Genomic DNA, 13,263 nt, shown 5'->3' with positions numbered 1-13,263 from the left:
GACTCTTCTACTATTATTTGTGGTGATTTTCTTGATGATTTAATATATAAACCATTGTTACTTCATTCTAATTCTCTTCATACTGAAGTAGACTTAATTCAATGTAAAGATGAAGAGCTGGAGCAGGAAATAAGTAAGATTGGTGATAATAATGACATTAGACTGCTTGTATCATTATCTAAGATCAAATCAAGAGTGGGTAGTCTTGCTCGTAGTGAGTTAGTTGCTTTAGCATTATCAAAAGAGTTATTAGAGTCAGTCAATCATTGTTCACAAAATAAACTCTATAAAATGTACTTGTCTCAATGGTTTTCTTTAATGACATTGTTATCTTCAATTGCTAATGCTTCTAAGTCAAGTGTTGGGGTCTTGAATTTTATTAAACGATATACTGATGCCATCAAGAAAATAACTCCAGAGAAAATTAAAGGAGGTCTTGTTTTCTTTCATTTATTTCGTTCATTCATGAAACATACAAGACTAACACTACAACCTTCAACTCAAATTAAAATCATTCAAGGTACACTTAATCATCAATTAAACACAAACGATATTGATTGGATTAACTCTCCTTTTCCTTCATTATTTTCATTTGAAATTAATGATTTTATTTCACCATCTTTTGGCATTTTAATGAATTATTTTAATGCTCTTTCTCCTGAAATTCAATTCAAAGTTGGTTTACATTCAACTCACTTACATGTGTTTTACACTAACTATTTAAATGAGCAAAGTAACATATCATCAAGTGAAATTAAATGCATTAATATTTCTCATCTTAACAATGTATTAGAACTAAGGTTCATTTTATTTAAACATTAATACTATTATTTTGTTATTATTATCAATTTTAGTTAATTTTATTATTCTTTTATTATATTCGTTTTCATTAAATTATGAACTTAATCTTTCTATTCTTTCTGATGTTTTCACAGTACCTCAGTTATGTCGGTGGTACTTTAACCCAATTCATAATCGAAAAGCCAATTACAACTCCGTTTCAAGCTGCTTTGACATGTTCACAAATGAATGGATTATCAACTTGGAGTAATATGTCTTTCCTTGCAAGAAAGAATTCACTGTTTAAGTCTCTTCCATATTCTATTCTAAACGCAATTCCATTAACTGTAAGTGAACAACTAGCAATTAGACTCTTATTAACTCAAAAAGAAAGAAAAACTCACAAAATTTCTCTTTGTAAACAACTTGCAATTACTTCACTATCAACTATAACGTCATTTCCTTTCACTTATCTTGAAATAGTGAATCGAACTCATTGCTGTTCTGATATTAACCTAAAAGATATTAAATACGCTATTCCTCGACCACTTAATATTCCTATAATTCCATTATACTGGAATATATTAAGAAATATTACATACTCTACATCACATTCGTTTACTTCTCTTAAATTACAAAACATTAAATGTTTTTCTTCAAATAGTTTGATAAAAATTAATGCTATTTCATCAATGGTTGGAACACTTCTTTCATATCCATTTGATGTTCTTCTCTCTCGTTCCATTCACAATTATTCCACTGGCTTTTCTCCATCAATTCTTACTCATGGAATATGTACTCAACTTCTAATAAATGTCTCTTTGTCATCAGCCTATGGCTATTTGGCTGAAAAGTATTATGAAAAACACTCTCTAAAAAGGTCAGTGTTTAGGTCGATTAAGTCTATATTTTTTGCTTCTCAGTAATGGAATTGCTGTTATAAATGAATAAGATATTTTCACTTTTTAAATTGTTTTTATTTGTTATTTGCAAATAACAATTTAAATGTTTTTTATTTTAATTATTTCATAATAATAAGAAAAAAGAATTTAATTATTGAGATAATCTATTTAATTGTTAATGTCTTATTAATACTAGTTTAAATGAATATGTTTGATTTTAGTAGAAGTATTGTTCAATTATATTCGTATTTTTAGTCACAATGTTTTTAGCTTCTTTAATACTGTTATTTCAATTTTTATTTCTTTGTTTAATTCAATGCTTAGACTTGTTTCTTTTCTTTTCCAGTAGTAATTAATGTTAGTACATTTTTCTACTTTCATTTCTTTTATTTTATTGATGAGAGTGTTAAGGTATTCTTCATCAATTTCTGTAGAGTTATTCTTTAATATTATGTTTTTTATTATTGAATTACACTCTACTCTTCTATTATATCATTTACTTTCACTCTAATGTACCGTTTAGTATTTTCTTTTATTTTATGTGATATTTTAATATATTTAATATATTCTTTTTCATTATTGACATTGATGTTTATTGCTTTTATTATATTTTCTATTTGTTCATTTCTTAATTTCTTATATAATTTCTTATTTAACCAATTAATTCAAAACAATACTACACTTCAATTAATATTCTATTTCTTTGGTTTGTTGTATTTCTTATATTTTTCTTATACTTTATTTGTTATTTATTATTCTTGCAATTTTACATATTTCATTCATTTCTTTAATTTGGTTTTTGTTTTTAATTTCTTCAATTGTTTTAATGTCTTTTCTTCAATGTCTTTTGTTTTTTTCTTTAATTTCTTCTATATTTTTTTCATTTATCTTCTTCTTTTTAATTGAATATACTTCTTGCAGAATATCATACCATCTTTTTCTTTTATCTTCTTACTTCTTGAGTATTTCTTCATATCCTCCTTTATTCCATTCAAATGTTATTCTTTTTATTCTTTCTTGTATCTCATTTATTGTTAATCATTTATATTTGTTATGGGTGTAATCTTTATTATTATTGTATTTACCCTGTTTCTTATTTGTTTTTCTTTGCGTCTTTCTTCTTCTAAACCATTTCCATTAGTATATCGTTTACCATTATTATTGTTATTCCATTTATTGATATTGACATTTGTTTTTTTATTGTATGACATTGAATTTCTATTTCTTGTTTGCATTTCTTTACAATACACATTGTTATTACACAATAACCATGACATAAAAATTTGTTATATTTCCTGCATTGGAAAAGTATGTTATCTATAATTATAATTAATAATAAAATAATTAATAAAAAGCTAAAATAACTAAAAAAATTAAATAATAAACTTTAAAAGGAAATGAGTCTTAATAAACCTTTTTCACTTCAACACAAAGAAAGACAGAAAAAGGAAAAAGAGACTCATGACAAAAATAGAACTCCCAAAGAAAGTGTAGGTCAAAGATTCAAAAAAAGTCAAAACGAAAGAAAAGAATTGATACAAATTATCAAATACTCTTTATCAATGATAGAACAATTTCAAAAAAATCCTGAAGAAGCAGAAAAGATAAACATCTCATTAGAAATGATGATTTTGTGTGCGTCCAAATTAAAACTTGGAGTTGAACGGTACTTAAAAGATTATGAAACTTTACGTGGCAGTGATGGTTTTATGAATACATTTGATTCTGAAGAACGATCAATAGTTAGAACATTAGAAATGTGGACATGCACAGAAGGCTTTCATTTAAAGAAAGAGTTTGATAGTCTAAAAACTGTGTTTAATGAGAATAGTTTTTTTAATGCAGTCAAAGATAAAGTTAATATTAATGTCGTCATCAAAGATGGTCCTGGAAATATATTTGGATTTCATGTGTCAGTTGCTCCTTCCCAAAAAAACTTGGCTGTGGTTGACAAAACTCATTTTATCTTTTCTATTAAAAATGTTGCTCACCCTGACCAAACGAATCGTCAATTTGTGCCTAGTAGATTGATCGAATCTTTTGTCATTTTTCATAAATCAAATTATGTCTTTTGTGTTCCTTATGCTTTTGCAATTGTTGGAAGTGGTAAATCTGCAATCTCTCCTAAAATATCCTCACTTTATTTTACTAAAGAACAGAAAAAATTTTGTACTCCTGATGATATTAATGGTACTGTCCTACCAAATACCTTTCCTGTGGAGTGGGTTAAAGTTTTTGTTCAGTAATTTCATACACTTTCTTGTGTTATTGTTTGTTTCTTTTTTTACAATAAAATTATTTTTTGATTTACGCCCATAGAAAAATATAAAAAAACCAACAGCAAAAGAAAGAGAAATTCATACCAATCAATAAATATAAACTAGAGAAGAATGAGGGAAGTATGTATTATATGTATGTTCAGAGATACATTAATTATCTCATTAAAACCATAGCAATTATAGTTACAACATAGATAATATGAATTATTTCACTCATCACTTCAATCGTTTTCATTATCACAAACACTTTAATAATAATTTCAATAAAAATAAACACTATTACTATTATTGAAACAATTATCATAATAAAGCACAATGAAGATAAAAATAACATCACAATAAAAATCAAATCAGAAATAAAAGAAATGAAATACAAAATGAAATGATAAAACCAAGAATATTATAGAAGGTTATTATGATAAAACCAAGACTAAAGAATATTCCTAACAACAGTATTGAAAAAAAATTAGTATTTGATTACAAAAGAAAAAAAGAATAGAAGAGACACTTTAGTATGAAAATGGGAGAAAATGATAAATAGTTAAATCAGGTAGGTACAATTGGTAATTATTTAAACAGTAATGACGTTTAATACAATCTAAACAAGGATAAAAAGATATATAAATGAGTCATAATGATGTTAATAAATGAAAGATGAAAAAAAATAATCTAACCAATTTTTTTTAAGAATTAAAAGGAAAAACAATAAATACTGTTACATAATTATTAAATGATTTGTTAATATAATATTATTCAAAATTCTAATCACTAATCAAATGTTTCAAAATATAATAAAACTATTTGCTCAAAACAAAATGGGATATAAAGTATGCATTATAATTAGATAGATATATTCACTATCAATCATTTAGTACATACTTGGTATTATTAGACAAAGAAATTCAACAACATGAAGAAATAAGAAAATATAAATTCAATTCACTTAGTTTAATTAATACCATAAAAAGGATCTCATTTTTAATAAAAAGACACAAATGAAACAATAATAATTGCAATGAAAAAGTAAATATATATTTATCAATATAAACTGACTTAATATAATGAACAACTCAGTAAATTTTTATGAATATTAAATTTAACTAATTTGATAATACTTAAATAATATCACAAACAATTAAATAATATAATACTGAGACATTGAAACACTCTTTTAAAGAAAAGTAAAATCAATCCATAAAACATAATAACCAGTAATAATAAAACAATAAAATAATAGTTAATTATAAAACCAAATAATAAACCAAATCTACGTATAAAAAAGAATAATAAATATAGTAATACATCAAAAATAATAGTAATAGAACTATAGAAGCAATATAGAAAATGATTAAATTGCAATTAGTAATAAATAAATGATATTTCTGAAAAATAATATCATAATGTTCTTTATAGAAATACATTAAAACGAAGAAACATTTTGCATATTTCACAAAAATAATTAAGTATATTTTAATCGTACATATAAATATTAACTTAAACATCTATAAAATTTAATAAAGAAGAGAAACTACTTCCTTATAAAAATGAAATCATTTTAATAAATTCACAATTTACGTAAGTGAAAAATATTTTTTTTTACAGATGATGACAAATCAGTTGTTAATGATACAACTAAACAAAAGATGAGTATATTATAAAACCACCTGCAGCTCCACTTATTAATACTGAATCATCAAAGTCAATAGAAACAATTGGAGTTTGGTGGGTATAAAGAACTTGATAATTTCCAAACCAATTCTTAGTACAATCGAGTAAACCAATTTGACGATCATTTCCTCCAAAAACTATTTTTCTATTCCAAACTTTAATTGTATTAATTGAAGTAAATTGCATTGCACGATTTTGAGTTATTCTATTCATTCTATAATCATAAAGAGAAATAACTCCATTATTACAGCCACAAACGAGTGAAGTATCAAAATAATCAAAAGTGTTAATATTATTATATGAATTTGTTTCAAAAGCCTTTTCTTTCATTCTTGAATCAAAACCAATGATACGAGAGTCAGAATAACAAGAAATATAGAAATAATTATCAACTTTATCAATACAAGAAATATGACATTGATTAAAATTATTTGAATACCAAGGTTTTTGTGATTGAAAATCAATAAAATCAATATTTCCAGTTTCTTCCCAACATAAAATATTTTTACAAGAATCAGTAAATCTACAACCATGATGTTTTTGAAAAGGAATAATATTTAATTTATTTGTTTCATAAAAATATTGATATATTTTTCCATTTCCAGAAACCATTAATGAACATTTTGTATCATAATTAAGTTCTACAGTAATGAAATGATCATTAATAATCAAATCTTTCATAAGGTTAAATGAATTATATTCAAAAGATTTAATTTTCCCATAACTAGTCGCAACAAAAAAAGATTGACCTTTTGTTCTTGAGAATATAAAATTAACAGGACATTTAACAAATGCTTCAATACGTTTTCTAATAACAGGCCTTTTTGTTTTCCAACGAATTCTAATATTTTGTAAATGAAGAACTTGGTGTGCAATTGATTTTGTTTCAATATAACGAGGTTTTGGAGTATGAAATTCTTTTTGATTAAAAGAAGAAATACTAAAATACAAATTATAGAAATTTTGCCAAATTAAGTCATCAGAAAGAATAAAAGACCTTAATTTTCTACAAGTCAACAAACAAGAAGAAAGATCTTCTAATGGTAAATAACTAAATATTTGATGTAATAATTCATTAGACAATTCTGTAAAAATATTATTTGTTATTATTTCTTTTTCATTTAATGGAAATAATATTTTACGTTGTTTTTTTAAAGAATTTTCTTTAATATGAATTGCTTGAGCAAGCATTTGTTTAGAAATTAAAGAAATATCAGATACATCAGAAATACTAATAGAAGGAATATTATTTTCAACACCAAAACGAGTCATAAGAAAAGCACAAAAAAGATTAAGAGAAGTTCTTGAATGAATATAAGGAACAAAATTATTTTTTTGAGGAGTTTTAAAATGATAATAATAAATAGAATCTATTGTACCATCTTGTTGAATATTAAATAATTCTGCACAAATAATTACTTCAAAATTAGGTGTATGTGGTAATGGACATGAACATTTCATTGATTGTGCAGCTGTAAACATTGAACCTTCTCCAAGTGCAGAACAATAAACAATATCAGTTGAATAAGGAGTTGTAGAAAAAAAAGGAGTTTCACCATGTTTTTGAATAATTCTTTCTGTTTGTTTAATAATTTTACATTTAGGGAATAAAGGTGATTGAAGACAATGAGAATATAAACTTTCAAGAAGAATTTTAATAGAAATAGTATAATGAGATTTACCAGTAATAATAATTTCATCAAATTGACTATTTGTTTTCATTAATATTGATTCACTAGAATAAAGTGTAATTTGATATAATGAAATTTGATTTAGTCTAGTATAAAACTCTCTTTCTAAATTTAATAAAAGAAGACTTTCTTGATCATTTTTTAAAATTTCATTTAAATTATAAATAAATGATCGTTCATTATTTAAGAACCAAATAAATTCATTCTTATGAATTTTTGTTGTATTAAATTTTATTTCAATTACAACTCTTGTTCCACTGAGATGTTTTTCACAACAAAAAAGATAATATTCTACATATTTTGGCCAATAATTAGATTCAATGTGAAATATTTCATTTGGAAAACAAATAACATTTTCAATAAATTTATATTCTTGTAGAACATTCCAAATAATCCATGAAGATTTACATTCCACTTTATTTCCTTCAAAGAATATTTGTGTTATTTCAGGAAATAATGAATAAAACACTTCCTTATTTTCAAAAACTTTTTTAATTTGACTTAATTTAAATGGTGAAAATGCTTCAGTTAATACTTTTAATGTCCCATTTCTTCCTAATTCATATGACTGAAGACAATTGGGTGGTGGTGAAAGTATATTTGGAATTTTGTTATATTCTTTTAAATTTATATTATGATATTCTTCAATAATCTTTTGAATAGTGGCGTTCATTCCTTTCTATAAACAACTAAATTTCTTACATTTTTTCATTCATATAAAATTTTTAATTCATTTTTATTTTTTGATTTTCTTTTCTGTTAAAATTGAAACTAAGGTGCAGTTCTTATTTTGTTTCAAAGTAATTTTACTAATCTCTTTCTTTCTCTAGTTTGAAATTAATGATTCAAAAATAACTCATTCTAAAAACATTTCCTTATTGCAATAATTTCTTTAATTCTTTTCTTATTCCTTAATAACACTAACAAAATTCACTCTTTATAAAATCCTTTTCCTTAAAATATTTTGATATAAGTCTGTTTACTTTACTCCTTTATTACTTTTTTAATTGTTTAAAATAATATATAGAAAATATCCAATAACGCCATTAATATTACATTTGTCTCTATGATTGAAAGAAATGCCATTCAGTAAAAAATAAACTTAATCCACAAAAAGTTATTTCTGAAAGATTCAAAAAATATAAGAAATAAAACTATAGCAACTTGTTTTTACCTCATCCAATTTTGAAAAAAAAACTATACTAGGCTAAAAAAAACCTTGAAAATTTAGAAAAACTGTTGATAAACTTAACAACAAAGAATAACCTTTATGTTAAATAGAAAAATTAAATTCAACAAAGTCATTGACTTTATAAACATAGTCTATACTCTACTACCACAAAAATAATGTTATTATTATTTTCTATTTCAACATAAAAATTTTAATATATCTGTTAGTGTTTTAACTCTCATACTAAATAGTTCCTTTATTCTCTTTATTCTTTTATACAACCTATGAAATTATTGGATTACTTTGATATAATATTACTCTTTAATTTCAATGAGACTATAAAAAGATAAAAAAGTAAAATAACTCAATTTTCTTATTTTAAATTTTTATGACATTAAATTTTTTTTTTAGTTAGACTTTTTTCTCTCTATTTGTTCTATATTCAGTCTATCTTTTTGTAGTTATCTTCTTATAATTTTCTTATGAACAATGTTAGTTAAAATATCCTTTAATTTCATTAAACTACTAATAAATTTACTCAAAATTTTGACTCATTTTAAAGTATGTAAAAATGTCAAAACCAGTTTAAATACAAAAAACTAAATGAATTTTTATTAATTTAAATGTGACAATATCAAAATATATTATTGTAAACCCACTGTAAAACACTATATCTCTAACAAAGTTATTTCTTTTTGATTCAAGATAATCAATTCATTTTTGTATAAACCATAAATCAATGAATTAAAAAAAATGAGTATTATTTCTTCAATTGTTTATTTAATTAATAAAATTAGTGGCTCTTGACTATTTTAGATTAAAGAAGATACATCAAACTAAAGTCAAACTAAAAAAGAAGTAAATATTCTAAAGCAATTTTTATACAATTATTCAAATAACAGAAATGTAACTAATTCAGTAAAAAAAGCTTAATCACTCTTAATATATTTAGTTTGTTTTAGAAACTAATATATATTCTTATACTTTTAAATCTTTTTGTTTTGTTAATAATACTCTAACTTATTTTTTTTTATTTTGTCATATTTTACATTGAAAAAGAATGAAAGAATCTATAACTACCATATGGTGTTTAGAGTAAAAAGAAAAAGATAAATTATATAGACTTATAAGTATTAAATAATATATGTATTGTGTTTTAAAAAATTATGGTCTAATAAAATTACAATCTGTTTTTTTTTCACTTTCTTAAACTACCATATAATTTTATAAATATTATCTTAATGAATGGTTTCTACAAGCATAAAATAAAAATAGAAATTTAAATTACTGAATTTAGACTATCATAATAAATATTTATATAACTTTTATAATTAAATAAATTTATAGAAGTATTATTTTTAAATAACCATTATTAACTTATCATAATTGATTTTCATATTTCAATATTTTAAAATAATAAAATACTATTTGCAATATGCATTTTCTTTGAATTAAAAAATAAAAATCCTTAATTTTCTTCTCTAAAAATAATAAAACTTACTTTGACATTACTAGATTCAAGACTCGTGTGTATTTTTTTGTAAAAAAAGACTCAAAACTAACAAAAGACAATTGTTAAGATTATCAAATTCAGTTTTTCTATTTTCTATATCATCAAATACAGTATTTTATACCAAATTTTTTATGTATAAATAGTTATTATAGGATATTACTTTGATGAAACAAAATACAAAATTTATATTTATAAAACAACAGGATAAACGAATTAAAAATTACTATTTTATTGTTATTAATAACAAAAATTTGATAGTTAAGAAGCACAAAAATTAATTTCCAAAGACAGATTCTCTGTAAACAATGAAATAAAGATACCCATCTTCTTCTTGATACATAGCATAAAGTGAACCAATAGTATCTTCATTTGATGGTTGAATAGCTTTACTTGGTGTTTGAATTTTAACAGAAACAGTTGAAATTGGAGTTTCACCATCAGTTTCAATGTATTTATCAACTAAAACTTTAACAAAGTCACTAATCTTTGAACCTTCAGGAATAAAGAATCTATCTTTCTTTAAATTAATAGCACTAGAAGTTCCATCACTTTCAACAACAAGTGGAACATAATTTGGTTTCTTTTGTCTTAATTGAATAGCAAATGCTTTACGTTCTTCAAAAGAAACTCGTTGTTTAAAAGGAAGTTTTGGTTGGTTTATTGGAAAAGTTGGATCCATTAAAGTCTATTTTATAATTATTTAGTTCTATTAAAAAACAAAATTCTTTTAAAAAAAATTAAAAAACAAAAAAAAAAGAAATTTGTTATTATTACATTTTTATTTCATTTAACTTGATTATTTAATTTGATTATTTAATTTGATTATTTAATATTTAAGTTTCTCAACACAATAACTATTTAATAAAACCTTTAAATTTGATTAACAAATCATTAGTTTGTCTTATCGACTAATGTTATAGTTTAAATTAAGTATGTTTTACATATATATTTTTCTATAACCGAAGAATAATTGATATATAATTTAAAAAAAAGCTTTAACCACCAACCATTAGATCATTTAAATAAGTGTTTTTATTAATTAATGAACAACTTTAATCTTGGAGTTATTTTCAAAATTTAAATTTTCTCAACTTCTTGTTAATTGAAAAATATTTTTATAAGAGAGAAAAGTCAAAAAAATAATAAACTTTTATCTACTAAACAATTCTTTAAAGATGGGAGGAACTAAATCAAAACCCATAAGTTTGTCTCTGTTTATTCCTTTAATATTTTATATGTTTCTTAAATTAACTATTCTTAGATTATAACAATGTTAAATTATCTACTGATACTGTAGATTTAACAGTTGCTGCCCCAAACACAGTGTTTTCAATTATTAATGATGAAGACGCTAAAATCAAATATGTTATAGACAATTATACAACTAATGACTATTCAATAGTTTATTCTCCTGCAAAAGGAGTATTATCTCCTCGTTCAAGGAAAGAAGTTAAAGTACTTGTTACTTTTAAACAAAAAGTAAATGTTAATTTACCTGTCACCATTCATATAGCTGATAAGGCTGAAACTTTCTTTTCTCTTAGGTTGAGAGGTGAAGATGGTGTTTTTGGTGTGGATCCTACTAACTTAGAATGGATAGAAACAGGAGAATATAAATTACCAAAACCTCTTGCTATATTAAATAATAATTTTCAACGACTTGATGGATTTCATAGTGAAGGTGTTTTTCGGTTAGCTGGTCAAGCTGGATTAATGAAAACTATGAAAAGTTATATGAACTCACATAAAGGAGATCTTGAAGTTCAAGAAGAATTTACAATTAATGAAGTAGCAAATTTAATTAAGTTATGGTTTAGAGAATTACCAACATTATTACTTAATGGACTTACGTCTACACAAATTCAAATGAGTGGTGTAGATGATTGTTGGAAACAATATTGTACTTTGTCTCAACAATCTCGAGATTTATTAGATTGGCTATTCTCATTACTTGTTCATGTCTCTCTTTTCAAAGACCAAAATAAAATGACTTTACAAAATTTGGCAATTGTCGTTGCTCCTAATTTATATGAATCTACTTCTTCAGATCCAATGGAAGGTCTGATGATGTCTCAAAAAGCAGTACAATTCGTTCAAAATATTTTAACTCATTTTGCAGAAACATCCTCAAACAACTGAGGTGTTATTACTTTTGTCGTTGACTATTTACTATCAGTTGGTGTAATTATGAAAGGTTGTTGAGTTATTTTTTTGAAATTTTTCTTGTTAATAAATTTTAAATGAATTTTTCTTTTGAATCTAATTTTTAATTTATTCTCTAAATTCCGCTGTACAAATCCTCTGAAAAATTAAATTTATTCTAATCAAAAACTATTTTTTCTAATCTTTAAGAAAATCTGGTTTTCTTTTCCATTTTCCAAAAGAAAAAAAGTCACATTCTTTCTGTGGATAAAAGTATGTTTGGTTGTACTAATCTTTTGGAACTTCACTTACAAAAAAATCAAAAAACAATTCGTTCCTTTTAATATTATTTTTTTTTTCCTTTCTTTCAAATAAAAACATCAAAAAAAAGTATCAAAATTTAGAATAAAAAAAATAAAACCTTTCATAACTCAACAAATAATCAACAATCTTTATTAAAAGAAAATAAGTGAGAAGAAAAAATAAATAAAAAGAAAAGAGAATAAAAGTTAATATACAATAGACTTCAGTAAGAGAAAATAATAAAGAGAAGATACAAAAGAAGAGAATATCATCAATAAGAGAAATAAGATTTAATATAAAGAAAGGTGAAAGAAAGATAAGATAAAAAAGAAAAAATGAAGAAAGAAAATAAAAGAATAGTTTTTTAAGAATGAACTAATAAAATATAATGGAAATAAAGGAAAAGAATAATAAACAAGAAGGAATAATTACATTTCATCGAGATACAATGAATGAATTATTTATATCAGAAGACAAATATTTATTATGTTGTATAAAATTACATCCAATGATACGATTTATTTTCTTTATTATATCATTTTTAATAGGATTAACGGCATTATTATTAACACTTCCATTAACAGGATTATATGTTGAATATCCAGTAATATTAGGGATGGTATATATTATTTCAAAACTATTATTATATAGTTCATTACTTTTTATTGCATCACCATGGAAACAATTAATATTAATTTGTAGACCAGTTAGATTTAGTACATTAGCATTTTGTATTATAGGTATTGTAGGAATATGGTTAAATATATTTCATATTATAAATAGTTTATTACTATTAATTTTATCTATTCTTTTA

General features: G+C 23.3%; 6 protein-coding genes across 6 annotated transcripts, besides 3 other annotated features; 4 read left to right on the top strand and 2 right to left on the bottom strand.

The window, feature by feature from the left end:
* Positions 1 to 923: 923 nt before the first annotated feature.
* Positions 924 to 1,740, top strand: EHI_172170 (uncharacterized protein; the record flags this gene model as incomplete). Its single annotated transcript, XM_644845.2, has 1 exon — positions 924 to 1,740. The coding sequence occupies one exon, from the start codon at positions 924 to 926 to the stop codon at positions 1,704 to 1,706; it is 783 nt and encodes a 260-aa protein (XP_649937.1). The 3' UTR covers positions 1,707 to 1,740.
* Positions 1,741 to 2,010: 270 nt separating this feature from the next.
* Positions 2,011 to 2,406: a repeat region.
* Positions 2,377 to 2,994: a repeat region.
* Positions 2,995 to 3,244: 250 nt separating this feature from the next.
* Positions 3,245 to 3,928, top strand: EHI_172160 (uncharacterized protein; the record flags this gene model as incomplete). The annotated part of the gene is made up of 1 exon (XM_644846.2): positions 3,245 to 3,928. The coding sequence occupies one exon, from the start codon at positions 3,245 to 3,247 to the stop codon at positions 3,926 to 3,928; it is 684 nt and encodes a 227-aa protein (XP_649938.2).
* A 67-nt stretch (positions 3,929 to 3,995) lies between these two features.
* Positions 3,996 to 4,370: a repeat region.
* Positions 4,371 to 5,593: 1,223 nt separating this feature from the next.
* Positions 5,594 to 7,993, bottom strand: EHI_172150 (F-box domain containing protein; the record flags this gene model as incomplete). The annotated part of the gene is made up of 1 exon (XM_644847.1): positions 5,594 to 7,993. One exon carries the CDS (start codon positions 7,991 to 7,993, stop codon positions 5,594 to 5,596), a length of 2,400 nt encoding a protein of 799 aa, XP_649939.1.
* A 2,285-nt stretch (positions 7,994 to 10,278) lies between these two features.
* Positions 10,279 to 10,683, bottom strand: EHI_172140 (uncharacterized protein; the record flags this gene model as incomplete). The annotated part of the gene is made up of 1 exon (XM_644848.1): positions 10,279 to 10,683. One exon carries the CDS (start codon positions 10,681 to 10,683, stop codon positions 10,279 to 10,281), a length of 405 nt encoding a protein of 134 aa, XP_649940.1.
* A 496-nt stretch (positions 10,684 to 11,179) lies between these two features.
* On the top strand, positions 11,180 to 12,143 carry EHI_172130 (RhoGAP domain containing protein; the record flags this gene model as incomplete). Its single annotated transcript, XM_644849.1, has 2 exons — positions 11,180 to 11,207; positions 11,266 to 12,143. 2 exons carry the CDS (start codon positions 11,180 to 11,182, stop codon positions 12,141 to 12,143), a joined length of 906 nt encoding a protein of 301 aa, XP_649941.1.
* Positions 12,144 to 12,837: 694 nt separating this feature from the next.
* EHI_172120 (uncharacterized protein) lies at positions 12,838 to 13,174 on the top strand (the record flags this gene model as incomplete). The annotated part of the gene is made up of 2 exons (XM_001914146.1): positions 12,838 to 13,099; positions 13,152 to 13,174. 2 exons carry the CDS (start codon positions 12,838 to 12,840, stop codon positions 13,172 to 13,174), a joined length of 285 nt encoding a protein of 94 aa, XP_001914181.1.
* Between the last annotated feature and the right edge of the window lie 89 nt (positions 13,175 to 13,263).

Source organism: Entamoeba histolytica, genomic scaffold (assembly GCF_000208925.1).
Source record: "Entamoeba histolytica HM-1:IMSS scf_1104750518887 genomic scaffold, whole genome shotgun sequence".
Classification (NCBI taxonomy): Eukaryota; Evosea; order Mastigamoebida; family Endamoebidae; genus Entamoeba; species Entamoeba histolytica.
This window is presented reverse-complemented; position numbering and strand designations above follow the sequence as displayed.